The sequence below is a fragment of the Syngnathus typhle genome, linkage group LG20 (assembly GCF_033458585.1).
Source record: "Syngnathus typhle isolate RoL2023-S1 ecotype Sweden linkage group LG20, RoL_Styp_1.0, whole genome shotgun sequence".
Classification (NCBI taxonomy): Eukaryota; Metazoa; Chordata; class Actinopteri; order Syngnathiformes; family Syngnathidae; genus Syngnathus; species Syngnathus typhle.
This window is the reverse complement of record NC_083757.1, coordinates 5,944,429-5,961,008: the sequence shown is the minus strand read 5'-3', so window position 1 is coordinate 5,961,008 and position 16,580 is coordinate 5,944,429. Positions and strand designations below refer to the sequence as shown.

Here is a 16,580-nt window from a genome sequence, read left to right as displayed (position 1 = left end):
GATGAATAGAAAGCAAGACACGCAGAAAAATGTGACCCAAAACTAAATCCAATCAAAACAATGCAAACGTCATAGAGAGATAATATTCGGATTGGTTTATTTTTTTAAGCCCAACAGAGCGAATACAAAACATTTATGCTTTGTGTTTAAAAAAAAAATAAAATCCCTCCAAACAAGATTTTTTTTTTAACCACAGTATGTGCACATTTTGCTTTCATCAATCATCGTCTTGATAGCACATTTGACCCACCTGACACCCTCCCCCCATACTGAACCCTTGTACCAAACCCCCCCCCCCCCTCCCCCCTTTGCACGTTCACTTCAAAAATCCTATTTTTCTTTTGATTGACAGAAAGGAATTGTTCCATAATTCTTGGCTAAATGGGAAAATCAGGTTCTGTCACATTTGGTATGAAAGATTGGCGTGTCCGTTTGCGTGTGGCCGTGTGTGTTCCGCTTTCAAACTGAGGCTAAAACAGAGAATAGCACAATGCGTATTTAAAACCACCGTTGTACACCTTTGTCTGCTAGCTTAATGCTAATGCTAACACATGATGGAAAACGCCTTAGGCAACAATTAGCATCTGTGTGGCCGTGTTCCAAACTTTTAATCAAGCAATATTGAGCACAAACTGCTGGAACATGAGTTATATTCATATATTCTTTATCCCTGCGAAGAATCACACTTTTTTTTTTTTTTTATTGCCAAGTTGTGTTAAAGTGCCACCCGGTGGTCAGGGCATGCATAGAAAGATGAGCTACACATTTATTTGTAAAAATGACTTTTTTTTAAAATTCTGCTTAATTGTCATGGCTGAGTATTTCTAAAATTATTAGTTTAGCGAAGGTATTACAAAAAAGTTGGGGGGGGGGGGACGCTGGAACAGATTAATGACAATTATCGGCTGTTGTCCTCTTGGTGTCGCTGTTCTGACGTCATAGTTTAAATTCCACACTGGGAGCCTCCGCGCTGGGGCTTTGCGCGCTTATTCTCACGCCTTCACTCATTCACTGTCTCTCTCTCGCTCGCTTTTGTGCTCGTTGCCTCGCTCCTCACGCCGTCACTCGGGCATCCTGCGGGGGGCTGAGAGTGCGCAGTGCGGCCGGCCCACCCGGGGAGTGGTTCCGCTCCTCGCCGTCAGTCACGCAGCCGGAGGAGGCGCACACGCACGCAGACGCGACTCGCGCCGCGCACGTCGTCAACTTGCCTGCGAGTCCCAAATCCAAAACAAGACACTCGCGCGCACGCACAAGTTCTGGACTAATCCGACTCTCGTGGACTTCCCCTTGACGTCCACCTGCTCCGGCGCGCGGAACAATGCCGAGAAACGGCGTACGGTTCTCCTGCCGGTCCGCCCGCAAACTGCTTCCGCAGCCACTGCTATTGACAGCGGCTTGGCTCCTCCTCACCGGCCGAGGTAAGCTCACCGTGGCGGTGCAAGCTCGGAAAAGTTTACGGTGACTGTCACTCGTGAGGTCCCGCGCGTGGACTTCTGTGGCGTTGTTTTGCTCTGCTGCTTAAGTTGTCGTCTTCGTACGGTAGGTGACCGCTTAATCCGCTTTAAGCCTCCACGCTCGGTTCACGTTCACCTGCTGGAATGCGCGGTTGGACGCCCGCGGTGTGCACCTGCTTCGTATCGTCCTCATTTTTCCTGCACATCATCCACGCGTGTTGAATGCAATCAAATCAAGATATTTTTTTGATTTATGGCGCCACGTATTGCAATGTTGTCGAGACGCCCCCCAAGGCAGGTGCATGTGAATTATATCTTAATTTTCCCCTCACATTCACATTTTTGCACTTGGCCCATATTGTCTTGTATTAGCCCACACGCTCTATAAATGATTAATTAAAACGCCTGCCTTCTCACGACAACTTTGCAAGAGATTCCAATTATTGATTGCGGCTCTATTTTGCCACCAGATGCAAATTGATCGGGCTTGGAGGTAACGCTTAAAAAGTGGCTTGTTATGAGGAGGACCACACCCATCTTCTCTCCAAGCATGGGTGCAAAGCTACAGTTTTGCATCCAAGCATGGTTGAGCAGGTAGAAGAGTAACTCTTCATAGTGGTTGATTAATGAAAAGAAAACTAAGCATGATGGAAGACTCAACATTTGCACTGTTGTGATTGTGATTGATCGCACAAGAAGTTAAATATAGAAAGCGCTTTGTCAATTGTTTCCCCTGCCAAGCATGTGTGCAAAGCTTGTTTGTGTTTGGAATTTGTTTTGAGCCAATTCCAAATGAGCCGCTCATAGCTTTATTGATTATTGCTTTTGTGTGCTGTGCTGTGACAAAACTGCATCCACATGTTGCTCATTTTGTTTTGCTTGCCTTGTAAATTTGACTGTGCGTAGCGCCGAGCCTCGGGCGACGTTGCCTTCGGCTTTCAAGGCCGTGCATGTCGAATTGTAGGGATGTCGTCATGTAAAACAACGCCGAGGTTGATTCAGCTGTCGAGGACCTTTCTCAGACTGCTGGTTCCTAATATTGACTGCGGGCATGCTGGTGTTCCAACTAGTCTAGCTCGTCTGTCGGCCATGTTTGTAAACAATGGGCCGCTGAGTAGACTACAACATCGCCAAAAAAAATCTGTACTGTTAATCCGAGCAACAGGTCGCAGAAATATAGCGTTTACCTGACAAATTCTATTTTTTGGGCTTTTTTTTTTTTTTTGGTTTACTCAAATTATGCTAACATGCTGGCTACCATGACCAGGATCATTTTATATACCGTATTTTCCGGACTATAAGGCGCACCGGACTATAAGGCGCACCTTCAATGAATGGCCCATTTGAAAACTTTGTCCTTATATAAGGCGCACCGGACTATAAGGCGCACCATTAATGCATCATGTCAGATTTTTAATCCAAATCAAATCCTTCTCCATTTTATCTTTTTTATTTCAACTTCAGACGCAACAAGTTACTTTATAATCACAAAATAATGATCCATAGTCTTTTTGATTCATGATTCATAGTCTTCAGCGGGCCACTTATGATTGATTTCATGACACAATGCTTCGGGCCAGTTTAAATTTAGGAATTTGGTCCATATATAAGGCGCACCGGACTATAAGGCGCACTGTCGGGTTTTGAGAAAATTTGAGGTTTATAGGTGCGGAAAATACGGTACTGCGATTTTACAAATCCAAAGAAATACTATCAAATAAAAATAAATTGACAAATGTATCAAATTAAATGTTTTGAAATTAAGAATTTTTACCTGGAGGCAACTTCCGGCAAGGCTGTTAGCGCGACCTGAACAGGTGACATCGTTAACAGCGTTTTAATTATCATTTTGACACCGGGAAAAGCGTGAAGATCTCACCGCGCGGACGCGTCAGACTTGCCTGCCTCCTGTTGGTGAGCTCCGGTTTGGGAGTCGCGACAGATAGCATACGACTTGTTTGGCTGCGATGCTAATTAGGTGACGCCACGACACCTCCCTGCAGATGCGACCCCGACGCTGGAAACAATGTGTTTGCCGTTGATGAGCTTATCAGTTGGAGAGCAGGCGCCGATGATTATCGCTTCTCGAGCAGCGCGGCCTGGTTGTGCGCAGATTTTATTAATGACTCATTTGGTGGCGCTTGTTTGCGGCGTGTGCCACGACGTTCCTCGCTTGCTCTCGCCGGAGGGCAAAAAGTGTTGTTGTTTTTTCCCCTATGAAAGGTTGGAGTGAAGTTTGCATGTAATAATTGTAATTATTTGAGCCCTCGCTGTTCATCGGCGATTAACGTGTTCAGCTGCCGGCGCACGCAATCGTTTTAGATTTTCTCTTCTTCGTATTGGCTTGTTAATTCACGCCAACAATGGGCCTGCGGGCCAACAACAATTATCGTAACAGCAGAGTTTTGCTTTGGATAATAATTAACACAGCGGTGAAAACAGCGGGTGGTGATGCATCAAAAGGTGGGATGAAATGGGGGTGACAAGTTATCAAATTCACACCTTAAGATGAAAAACATCAGTCCCAGCCATTTGTGTCGTAGACAAGATTTGGATTTTTTGGTGTATTCAGGCTTGATTTTTATTATTTTTTTTTTATTGTAATCATTTGGGTTTGAGGATTTAATTTTGTCGCAAAATCTTCAGATGATGCCCGAAAATGAAAATTGTCTTTTTGGGCATGGTGTCTTGAGCCTTTTTTTTTGTGGGTCTGCTCATGCTAGACATGTCCACCAAAACTCATTTCAAAAAGTACAACCGTCTGGGATGAAAAGGAAATCCTTCAAAACCTTCACGTCAAAACTATTAAAAAAGGACATTTGTCCTTCGTGCGCAGGCCTTAATGATACAAGTAGAAGTAAAACCTGTTTTAAATCCACAGTGGCTGCCGTGACCCGACACTGAGATCCATTTGCAGAATCAGTCACCCTTTTTTTTATACTAGTAATACTTTGCCGTAAAGGTCCACAGCCCTCCGTGGCTCATGGCGCATCGACTAAATGTCAAGAGCCTGTCTTGAGAGTAGTGGCCCTTTGTGTGTGTGTAGTGTGTGTTAAGTGTGTGGCTGTGCGCTGCTTTGCCTACTTTTCACACGGACAATAAAGCCCAGCCAGTAGTGGACTTCTTGTTCAAGCGCGCTCCATGAGCCACCTTGATCTTTTCTTCCCATCAGTTCCCATGTGACATTTGTTATTCCATCTTCTGCACAAGTCACGCTTATACACATCACAATGTTTGTGTGTCTGTGTTTCATGACATCATGTGTAGCTTTGAGGATCACCTGCTTCTTTCTTGACAATCTTGTTTTTACAGTTTGAAAAAAAAAAGTGTGAGCCTTAGGCATGGGTTCCATGTTGGCACGTCATACAAGAAAGAGGAAGTTTTTCCTCCACCGAAAGGCCGGTAGCGTTTTGCAGGCGGTTGCGTCACATTGTTTGTTTTTTCTCACGCTCGCCTCACGGGGTGCTTTATCGATCGGCAGCGTTAATGACCCGCCGCGCGCTTAATGAGCATTGCGCCTTGCAGCCTCTTGCATTATGCATCCTTCCTAAATCACACTTCCTCTTTTGCAAGCCCACGGCCGGTGCGAAGGGCCGCTCGCGCCCATTTGCAAACGGTCGCCATGGATACGGCCGTCTGTCGTTCCCCGCGAGCTGTTCCGTGAGGGTTTCCCGGCCCAGACGATGAGTGAGTCTCGATGGCGTCTGGCGAGGGGGAGCTGGGGGGGGGGGGGGGGGGTTGCCGTGAGAGTTTTCATCAAGGCTCAGGAGCACTTGCGGATTCTTCAGCAGGTCTGCACTCGCTCAGCCGCACGTTGACGAGAGCTGAAGTCGCTACTTTGACAACAACGGGCGGGGTTGTTGTTCAGACCGCACACTTGATGTCATCATGTTATTTTGATGATCACTCCCTTCCCAAAAGTCTGACAATTTGTTCATAAAAAGAAAGTATGTATTCAATCCCAAAATGACCCAACCGAATGCAATCGTTTCATTTATTTCCCTGCTTATCCTCTGGATTTTTGGGATGTCTCTTAAGATGATCCGAAACGATTATCATGTGATGTGGACTATCATCATGATTGTTCTCTCCCCTTTCTGTAAAATAATCAGATCAGAATCGTATCTGTGATAGGAATCGGGCCGATAGATGGTCCAAATCCACCGACATCAGTGTCATAAGCACGTTGCCTTTGAGCATCGTCTTTATTTTTTTCTCTGCATTCTTATGCTGGCGACTCTCTCTTCCAGCCATGCTGGCTGGCTGGCTGCCGCGTTAGAGGCCCTTTTGTTGGAACTGCGTATTGCAGGAATTGGAAAGGCTGCCAATGACCCACCACCACCACCACCACTTCTATCAGCCCTCCAAACGCTCACTTTTTATTCAGCCTCATTGTTTACACTGCGAGGCAGCGAGAACGTTTGGAATCATTTCCAATCAATTTCGAGGCTCCTTTTCAATCCGTTAAGGTTAAATTATTTTTTTTGTTTGGAAAGACTTTTCACATCCTCTGGGTGCGGCTCATCCACATATTTAGTTTTTCTTCAAAATGTGGAAAATGGTTCCATTTCCTTTTAGGGACCTTGGTGATTTTTTTTGTGGGTGTTTGGTGATGAGTGAGTGGGAAGCGGACGCGTCGCTGCAGTGCGTATGTCGATGGACATGGGCTTGCTGTTTCCTGTCGGGCATCCTGTGACACCATTGAGTCACAACAGTACATCATGTTCGACCGTTTTTGCCAAAAATGTTCTGACGACTTTGTGAGGTTAAACGTTCTTCTCTTGATCAGCTTTGAGTCCTCGTCGAAATCGTTTTATCTGGCAGAGCAAATGATTCAGGCAGCAATCAGCTAATTGCTTCATGGCAATTAAGCTCCATGACTCACTGTCAAATACAAAAATGTCAAACTCTACTTTTGAAAACTTTGGCCACTGCAACCAGTTTCACTTGGCAAAAAGCCACAAAAAAAGTCTCAAAGTGACAAATTCAAAACGGTTCATTTTGGTGCCTGTTTTTAGGGGCTCCTTCAATGGCTAACTGGTCTCAAAGAATTTGTCCGATTGCAACCAAATTTGAAATATCTACCTGACAAATGTACAATACCAAAATTTAAACCTTTTTAGTTTTTGTCCTTGATTGTGGGCAAAGCATAGCAGCAAAAGATTGACGAGTCAGCATGAAATTGATTTTTTTTTTTTCTCTCAACCCTTGCATTCAGTTTTACTCAGCAACATGAAATTTGGTAGGCAGATTTTTCATTAGCAGACCCACGAAAAAGTCTCATGTCCAAAAATACACAGGAATGTTTGTCACATTGGTTCAAAGCAGCCACGTCCCAGTAGGATTCTTGTTTGTATCGTCCGTAGCATTCTACCAGTGCCCAAAAAAAGAACCCGTGTTGTTGTTTTAGGCAGTCATCGAGTGAGATGTGCCACAGAAGTCATGCTGCAAAGCACTTCGGGTGGGGGGTGAACAGGCTTTCCTGCCCAAGGAGATACTTCGCCGCGTGTGGTCGGCCATTACCCGCAAACGGGGAGTACGCTTCTTCGCTAAAAGTGATGACACTCAGCAGGTTGCCTCTTTTACCGTCTGCAGACAGGCAGATTTGAAGCGTCACAAATACCAACCGTGTTGTAATTACCGCTCGGTGTATTTTCGAAGCTCCCTTGGGCTGCTTGTAGGGATGGTACAGAGACCCCCCGCACCCCCCCACCGCCTTCAATCCTGCTCCGAGATGCTTTTGTCCACCCCACAAAAACATCCATTAAGCTCCAAGAGTGTACTAACCCCACACAACTACCCAGTCTTCATTCTGGAGCGATTCCTCCAAGGATGACTTCTTAATCCCCAGGGAGGCATTTGGGAGGCTCCGGTGGTTCTGGCAGAAGAAGTACCGGGCGTGTGTCCGCCTCGCTAGGCGGGGGGTACTAATGAGTTATCTTGCCTCACTTTCGTGTTCGTCCACTTTGCCTCCCAGCATGCACTTTTGTAAACTTTCTAACAACTTGAACAAGTTCTTCATTTGCCTTGAGTCTTTAATCGTTGAAGTCCGGCAGCCCAAATGATTCTAGCGATACCACAAACAAACGACGCAAATTAGCCTCAGCAGGAAACCTCCTATGTCCAAGAAAGGTCAATTTTGTATTTTACAAATTGAAGCTATTGGTTTGTAGCCACATTGTGTTTCTTATTTAAACTCGCTTTAGTCTTGAACTCTCAACTATCTGAGAGGTTTTTATGCTGCCATTTTGTTGGTGGTTCTTAAAAATGTGGGACACACTTGCCTCTGAGCCGATGATGTCACAGCTTGTTAGGAGTTGATACGCGGCGGACGTGGGGGGGGTCAAACGCCAATTAGCGCCGCTCGCGTGCCTCTCAAAGCTGCCGGGCGGCGGGCAGGAAAATGCGCCGAAGAATTCCGAGCGCTTGACCACTGCTTTGTCGGCGGATTGACGAGAAGCAGCGGAGACGGGAACGTTCGGAGGTGTTGAAGAGACGAGCGCCGGAGTAGATAACGCTCCCCGCCCCTCCCTTGCTCGCTCACTTAGGCCCGAGATTGACAGCTGCTAAAACAGTGACACGGAGCACTGGAGTCTGTCACTTAACACTCGAGCCCCTCAAAAATTGATAAGAAAATAGATTTTATGATCATTTATAAAAAAGTACTACCGTCATAACATAAATAGAATGTAAACAGTTTGTGCTTCAAGATAATTTAATGGACATTGTGCTGCTCATACTAGTGTGCACGTCTTGGCCACTAGGCGTCAGTGTAATATATAGATATGTTTGTCGATTTGGTGACAGAGAAGAAGACTATGCTGCAGTAATGTTTTTTTGCTGAGGATGAAAATCATATGCCCATGAATATTGTTTGGTAGATGTTTCATTAGCCAGTTTATGGTGGTTTCCATTATGTGTTAGCTTTAGCCAACAAGCAAATTTAGCAGTGACTCGACCTGATGACCTCGACGTGTACGTTAAGCGTTATGACTTACTCTGGCGTATTTAAGCTTTGATTGCTAATCTGGTTGCTAACTCAGTGCTAGTATGCTAAGACCAACGATGCAGTTATTAATGGGTCAATAATTTATCAAAGTGCTGCTGATGAAACAAAGCTAGTCGACGGATGTGTGTGTTAGTGAAATCATGAAGCGCGAGGTGCATTAAGATAATGGATCTTGACTGACATCATCCTGATCAATAACCACACACGCGCCTGCCCGTGCGGGAGTGTGTGTGTTCCCCCCCCCCCCATTCACTAGATAGTTGTCATGCTAATCACACGCGTGATTTCTAACTTCTCTTTTCAATTAACCAGGCGGCGGCTTTGATTTGTGTTTATTTTTAATGAGGGAAAATAAGACAACGGGACTTTGAGCACACACATCATTTTTCTTCAAATGAAACTACTCCACATTCTTTTCATGTGAATAAATAATTCCGTGTGTGTGCATGCTATCGGGCCCAGCAGTGTGTGTACTAATTACAGTTTTTGATAGCTTGTGAGAAAGTGACTGTGGCGTTATCACAAACACCCACCGCTTCCATCACCGAGCCGCCACCGTGCGTGTGCGTGAGTTCCTCATTAGTGTGTGCGTGTCATCCAGGCACCCCGGTGAACATTGTCCACCATGTGTAGAACAATGCAACAGCAGCAAATCACGCAGTCTTTACTTCTGCTTCATAAACATCGACGTGTTTATGAATAACCCGCACATCTATTTGGAGATGACATATTTATCGCTCGCATGCACAAATTTGGACCGCGTGAGGAATGCGGACCGTCGGTGTTCCTCGGCACAGGCGAGACCTTTTGTCACCCCTCCGGCGATCCAAACCTGACCAAAGGCCGTTATTGATCTTGAGTGGTGTCCGTCACAACCGAACGGTACCGATGTTTTACTTCAGAAACATGCGAGGTGATCCGGCCTCGGGGTTTGTCGTGTAGTTCCTCCGCTGTGGACTTTTGTCACCAGCACTGCCCACCGGCAGAGACGTAATTGTGGTGTCAGGTGGGGATTGGCCTGTAAAGACCAACAAAGACACATACGAGGGCTAGAACACACACCAGCAGCCCACGGACACTTATCAGGCGTGACAAAGACACACACGGCGGCGGTGGCGGCGAAGAGAAGCCATTCATCATGAGCCAAGGAGGCGCAGGAAGAAGACAAAGCCTGGGAGAAGCCGGCTCCGAATAGCAAATGTGTCTTATTTCTCCACCTTTGCTAGTGTAACTAGTTGGATTGGAAATACAAAATATGATTGATTGATTTGCAGTCATGCCGCAACACAAAATCAATTTTACCCTTAATCATATATTTTTTGCAGGGCCCCGTCTGTCTGTTATCAAATGTCCAACCCAAGGCCCACAAGGCAAAGTGGTGGTCGCGGTAGTATGGATGAATCGAAACCCGCCCCCTCGTCTTTTGTAGTTCGCTAAACGGGCAGAAGTCAGTCGGGTTGACGCGCCGCTTAATGTGCCGCGCCGGAGCTGCTAATTAGCCAGCTAGCCTGCCGGCTGACATTTGCTTTCCAATTAGCGCTGTTGTGCGTCTCATTGCACAAAGCACATGAAAGGTGCACAACATGTGACCCCGCACTTAATGCAAGGTCTGCTGGTGCACAGTCGCCGCATGCAATGCTTGACAGCTATTTTGTTTTGTTAGCTTGTGTACTTAATATGGTGGCCAGTTAGTACATTTAGTAATCACATCTCTAGATAACAAGTTGTGCCCTAATTAGAAGGATGGCTCTGTTGTTGCCATGGTGACCCCCCTAATCAGCTACTTGCCTGGATGTGTTAGCGCTTGCCCCAGTGCTATCACACTCGCTATTGATCTTACTATATGTTTCCATTTGTGGCAGATTTGCCACGCCCATGCATCCTTGGGTAAATATCAATATTTTAGGGGTCCCCGACATGACACCCCAATAACCTCCTTCCCCTAAAGTCTCAAGCACTCACACTTGAAATTGAACAGGATGGTGGTCGTTTTGATTTGCAGAAGCTGTTTTGGAGAATCCTTTTTCGATACTTTGAAGCCTACCACAGTGGCGCTCGGAGGGGTGTTTTTTCATCTCCGCTGCTTGCGGCCCGCCCTGGCTATCTGTTAGCTTGTCGGCCATTCCTTTGAGGGATTCAGTGCGCTACATTTTCAAGTAGCACTTTATTGACATCCACTGCTTTTCACACGCGATTTATGGAGAGGGGAACGGCGGCTGCCGGAAGATTTAACCCTGAAAGATGGGCACATAAAACAAATAGGGGTCAGGTCCGAGCGCATCGGGGTCACGCTGGTGTGTGAGGTAAATGGCGAAATCCCAAATGCAGCTCATGACGTGGAAAATAAAAATGGAGACGGATGGCACGCCCTTATGTGTGTCGACCGGCGTCTGAACCCGCCGTGATGTCACACTGAGGCTTGGTATGCTGGGTCGACTGAGGAGGAGGAAGACTTTGCGAAGATGAAAGAAGACGAATCTCTGCCGGCTCATCCTGTTTATCAGGCGGCTGCATATTGCACATGGCGGACGGGCTGGAATGTTGGCGATGATTGGACTGATAGTCGCCTGCCCTCGGGAGCCACGCTGTCCACTGTGCTTGATTATCAGCCTGCCAGCGTCCTTGTTGTTGTTTTTGTCGCGCCGTTGTGTTCTGCAGGCCTTTTGGAGACCTCTGGACACGATGCACCACAAAGCTTGGGCTCCAGGCAACAATGGAATTACAAGCACTGGCAGGAGCGTATGGCAGCCTGAGCAGATTAGTGTTATTCCATAAACTGTGCGCTCCTTCGGGAATTGTCAATCGTAGCGCTCACTTAGTGGGCGACGTTTCTGCTAGGATTTGGGCTCGTGCTCGCTGGGATTTCCCACAGCAGCACAGCTCGCTCTTCTGATCTGTGTCGCTAGCTCGTCTGGCAGAAAAGTTGCTAACCAACCAACCGAGGACTTGCTCCGCGGATTCTAGACCTGCGACGTTCCTCTGTTCAGCTGCCTTTCAAGCCAAGACGTAAAGCTTAGTCTTAAAGCCATAATTTGACGGATCCTCAGGACCGCCGTTTGACTGAGACTTACAAATAGTGCCAAGAAAATGCAAAACTAGTCATAGTTTGATAGATTCTGCAGGTCATCTCTCCTTGACACACACAGGGTTGAAGTTGATTATTACATTTTTGAGAGAGTCTGTACCAGAAGTGGGAAGCCATCTGTGCCTTTCCCAGTTTGAAGGACCCTTGGTACACCATGATAGACTCCATAGTTGTCATCAACAGTCTACTCTGAGATGAGATACTCGAAACTATCCACCAGAAATGGGATGGTTCGGTCCATACTGAGGATCCTTGTGTAATAGAGTCTGGAGAGAGGTCTTTGGCTTTTGTGGGCCGATGGCGCCAGTCGTGTGGCCACTCATACCTCGCGTCGTCCCAGATGTTCACCGGCATTCAGTTGAAGGATCCACGTTTGAATCTTTTGTTCTGTCAAGCGATGCTGTCTTCCATAGCAACACTGAGTGTGGGTTAGGGGGAGGTAGTGAGTTGATTGGTCGGGGAAGTGGAGGGGTGGGGTGGGGGGGGCGCTGTTATGGCGATATGAAGATAGGATCTTCAATCCAGTTGGCTTAACTCGAGTGGATTACACTCGGCCAACTGTACGTATGACAAAAGGGAGGAAGAGGAGGCACGAATATGTGGGCAAGACATTGACGTCGCCGGCGGCAACGCCTTAGCTGACTCCTCTTCCTCATTTTCTATTCTGTGTTTTCTTTCCCCCGCTCGGCTGTCACATCATTGTCTTCATGCGTCCTCCCTCCCTCCTTCCATTTTTAATTCTCCTCCTTTCACCTCACTCCTTATGCCCTTCCTCATTATCCTTCCCTCACCTCGTGCTTCATCATGGCACTCCTCCTCCGCCTTTGTTTCCTTCTTAACCTCCTCCTCTTGCTCCTTGTCATCCGCTCGATCATTTTCTCATCTTGCCGCGAGGAGCCGCGTGTGCCCTCGCAGGTTGCGGTGAAGAGCAAATCAGGAAGATAAAGACCTGCCATGGTCGATGGGAGGAATGTTGGCGGCTGCTTGTTGCGTCTTCGCCCTCTGCGGAGCGATTTTTTTTTTCATTTTAAGAACCACCGAACAAATATCTGAGTTTTGTTTGGAAGTTTTAATAGTAAGTATTATTATGAACATAGATCTCCTCCAAGCCTGACCCATTTTGAATTCTCAGTTCCTCAATTTTCAAAGTTCCATCAAGTCTTTTTTTTTTTTTTGCCTCATCCCGATAACTAACCAGCAAGCGATGAAAACACAGGCTTCCCTTGGAAGATGAAGACATTTTCATTTCTTTCCCTCTGCCCGAAAGAAGAATTTAAAGCGGCATGGATTATTGATGGCTGCTCTCAGAGGGGGGCCTTTGCTTCCCCCGCATCATCATCCTCATCTTCATCCTCTTGTCTGGGCTCCCCATGTTCCTCTGTTCTCGTCCTCTTCGTATTCAAGTTCATTCTTCTCCGTTTGACACTTTGAGCTCCTTGACTGGCCAGCTGCCAAGCAATCTGTTGTTTCCACACCGCCATTAGCACGCCAAGAACGCATTTTGCTTTTCTCAAGCCAAATTCTTCAAATTGGCTTTTATGTCAATCCTATCGATTTTTAATCATGCCATTAATCCTGTGATAAACGGCGACGCTACGCTTTTGTCCAATTCCCAATTAATCGTGAACAAGCTGCAGGAATCCTATTGACTTTTAAGTGTTTGTATCTTGAGTCATCTTTGCCCATTGAAGTGAATTGAAATGCCATTAATCCGTTCTGCCACCCCCAAAAAAAATATAAAAATATAAACATGAGGCAACAAAATCTACAGTCATTCATAGCGCAATAGATGCCAAAAAGGTCATCTGCTTCTTTTTTCTTTCATTTCCCAACAGACTAATGTCAGGGCGGCATCACGCTGGCTCCATTTTGTCATCCGGCGACCGCTCACCACCTCCTCCTCCTCGTCGCTCCATTTTGCTCGCATCCTCTTTAGCGAGGAGCCTCTTAAGCCCCCCCACCCCTCCCGTCCGCATCATCTTGCCTCGCTCGCCATCTGAGCAAATTGCTCGGGACGATGCGTCCAGGTTGGCCTGCCCTACTTTCGTCTCCCGTGCGCGCTCTTCCTCTGCCATCTCGTCGTGTGTTTATTCAGATGGGTGCGGGATGGATGAATGGGTGGAAAACAAGCAATGAGATGAGGGGGAATTGGGGAGGGGGGGGGGGGGGTGTGCATGCCCCACTCTACCTGGCGCTGACTGACAGCGTGTTTGTTTACATTTCATTTAGAGCTTCTGTGTCACCCCTGGGGGGGCACAGAGGTACTGCGCAGTAAAATATACCTGTGATTCCCTCCAGCATTTTTTTTTATCGAAGGTACACCAGTGTCCACTTCAGCTTTATTTTCCACCAATGCAATCACATAGCTATTTAATCCAAAAGTGTTTGTTTTGTTCGGTTGTCATCGATTTGTCATGGTGACTTGTAGCAACTGCAAGATAGAATTTCGATTGGAGTCTTTCATGGTATCGGACTACTTCCAAACATTCACTTGGTTGGATATTCCACAAAATCGCTGAAGTGTTTGAGTGCTTCCTGCCTGCACATGACCCAGTGGGCTCTTCCGAGTGTCCTTGTACTCATTAGCCCGGCACTTCTGAATCTATTCTTCTGCCTCTTGTTTGCCATTGCAGCAGCATAAAATAAAACATGACATGTTTTTTTTGACCAGCGAGTGCATAAAAGTGTGATGCTTCAAACCTCACATGAATCCCGCTATATGGATGAAGTACATATTTAATGCTGTCAAATCAAACGTGAAGCATGTGCACGCGTTGCTCCGACACATTTGCTGCATTCTTCTTTTACCGTGTTTTTCCATGCATAATGCGCCCCCGTGCATAATACGCACCCTAAAAATGGCATGTCGATGCTGGAAAAAAGCCTGTACCCATGTATAATATGCACCCAAATTTTGACTCTTACTCAAGTCCGTAAACGTAAAATGATTTCAGAAAAAAGATCATTTTTTGAGAACAACCGGATGTTATTCTCCCGGTCAGTATCACTGCGCATGCGCTAGCAAACTCGATAGCGAAGAAATGTTTCGGATTTGTGTAGGGTACATTGTGACAGCAAACGAGCAGGGGATCGAGCAAGCGTCTGATACGAGAGCATTGTGTTCGTATGGAGCGTGTTTGAAGCGAACAGCAGAGAAGAAAGGAACAAGGCAAAGTGTTGTGAAATAAAATATTACCTGTAATACGCATTTAGGTAGGCTCTTTATATAGCTGACGTGTCTTGCGCATCTGTAATGGCGGCCTCCGTATGATATCCGGTTTGCGATGGAGATTAAAAAACAAACAATATTTGACAATGACACACCATCAAGGATTGCACCATCGCATCAAACGATGTGTTGTCAATTATGAATTTTACTGACTAAGTGTGTTGGGCAGGATGGCTTAATGCGATGCGCGATTGACAACAAACAAGAAGAAAGGTGTGATTACAAGTTTTATTTCAAGGGAGATTTTCTTCAAAAATTGTTGTACCCATGCATAATGCGCACCCCAGATTTTAGGACAATAAATTTGTTAAATTTTGCACATTATGCATGGATAAACACGGTAGGTTTCTCACCGCACCTTGAAAAACAAGTCACATTTATTTGTGTGTTTGTAAGAGAGTGCCGGCCGGGGTGCCGCGGAGGTGACGGGGGAAGCACACAGGAATGACTGTTGACAAGTTGCTAATTAGCAATCAGAGTGAGACACTCGCCTGGGAAAGAGATCTTTGTTTTGCGTGGTACACGCGTGCCAGCCGGCGCAACGATGCGAACACGTGCGCATTAACTCACACAAGCAACCACAAATAGCTACCAACACACACCCAGACATCGACAACAAATTGCGCTGAGGCAATTAATTTTCCTTCTGTCCGATAACAAACTGAGTGGAAGATTTATTGCTGTTGTCGAGGCAGAAGTCACCAGACAACGGCGCAAGTCTCTAATGTCACGTCCCGCGCGTGTGCTCGATTGTGAACGAGTTGTTGAGTGTGGGAAAGGAGCGACCCTTAAACACAAGCCGACATGAAAAGATCATTTTTAAATTCCAATATGTGCTTTGTCGCCTCTTATCCAAAACGCCACGTGACGTGAGCACCACTCCAAATGGCAGTCGATAACACGCCAGCGGCGGATTCCCACTTAGTCAAATGCTAACAAGATTAGCATTGCAGACGATATGCAAACCCTCCCCGCGTGGACCAAACGCCGCCATGTTATTGACGCGACCTTTGCGGCAGGGGGAAAAAAAAGCAACGCCACATGATGGACAGAAATTTATAAATGATACTGACATTTTCATTTAATGACAAAGGGATTTAAGATGTGTATCGTAATTACATCGAACAACTGCGACGATTTTGGTCACACTAATCGTACTTAGCATTTAGCTTAACATTTCCGACAGCCTTCTGACATCTGACCGAAGCACAGAAGCGAGGATAGTTCCCCACCTTAGCTGTTTTGAGGACATTTGATACAAGTGACATTGACATTTTGCAGCTTTGGCGGCCCAAAGTCGGGCGTGTGCACGCTAATAGCCTCCATTTCAATAATAACGGCGCATAATAGGTCTCGCTGGCTTCCTAATGGCCGCCATTACGCCGTCGGCACGCTCCCGCTGAGCGCTCAACAGGTGCGGCGAGATGGCGTGCGAGGCCTCCGCTGATCATGTCTGATTGGATTTTTTTCCCTCTATTGATGTTTGTTCCCACTCCATCTGCGCAACTTTCCTCTCGGCAGGCGACTGACAGAATTGCTCCGATTGGTTCTCCTGGTCACGTTTTGTTTTCATATTGTTGTCGTTTTTTGCTAGGCAGACTTCATGGAGTTGTTAGTGAAAACTGTAAAGTCTGGTTTGCCCATAGTCTCAAGACATTTCCTCAAATTGTATATCTTTCCTGTTGGTTTTGAAGTGGGGCCCGAGGTCACATGACCAACATGGCGAATGCCGTCTCATTGCGGTAAGACGGCGGACGCTATCGGAATATGAATCGCAGCGTGGCAGAGATATGGATCTGCTGT

The 16,580-nt window shown here is 46.5% G+C and overlaps 1 protein-coding gene across 3 annotated transcripts in view; it reads left to right on the top strand.

The window, feature by feature from the left end:
• The first annotated feature begins 969 nt into the window (after nucleotides 1-969).
• The window catches only part of LOC133144894 (poliovirus receptor-like), a 62,353-nt gene continuing 46,742 nt past the window's right edge, over nucleotides 970-16,580 (top strand). Inside the window, exon 1 of one of the 3 annotated variants that reach the window (XM_061267920.1) lies at nucleotides 970-1,418. In XM_061267920.1, coding sequence (XP_061123904.1) covers nucleotides 1,319-1,418 — 100 coding nt within the window. In that variant the 5' untranslated portion in view covers nucleotides 970-1,318. Of the gene's footprint in view, nucleotides 1,540-16,580 lie in introns of all 3 variants that reach the window. The other 2 variants (XM_061267921.1, XM_061267922.1) reach the window with 2 other exon arrangements.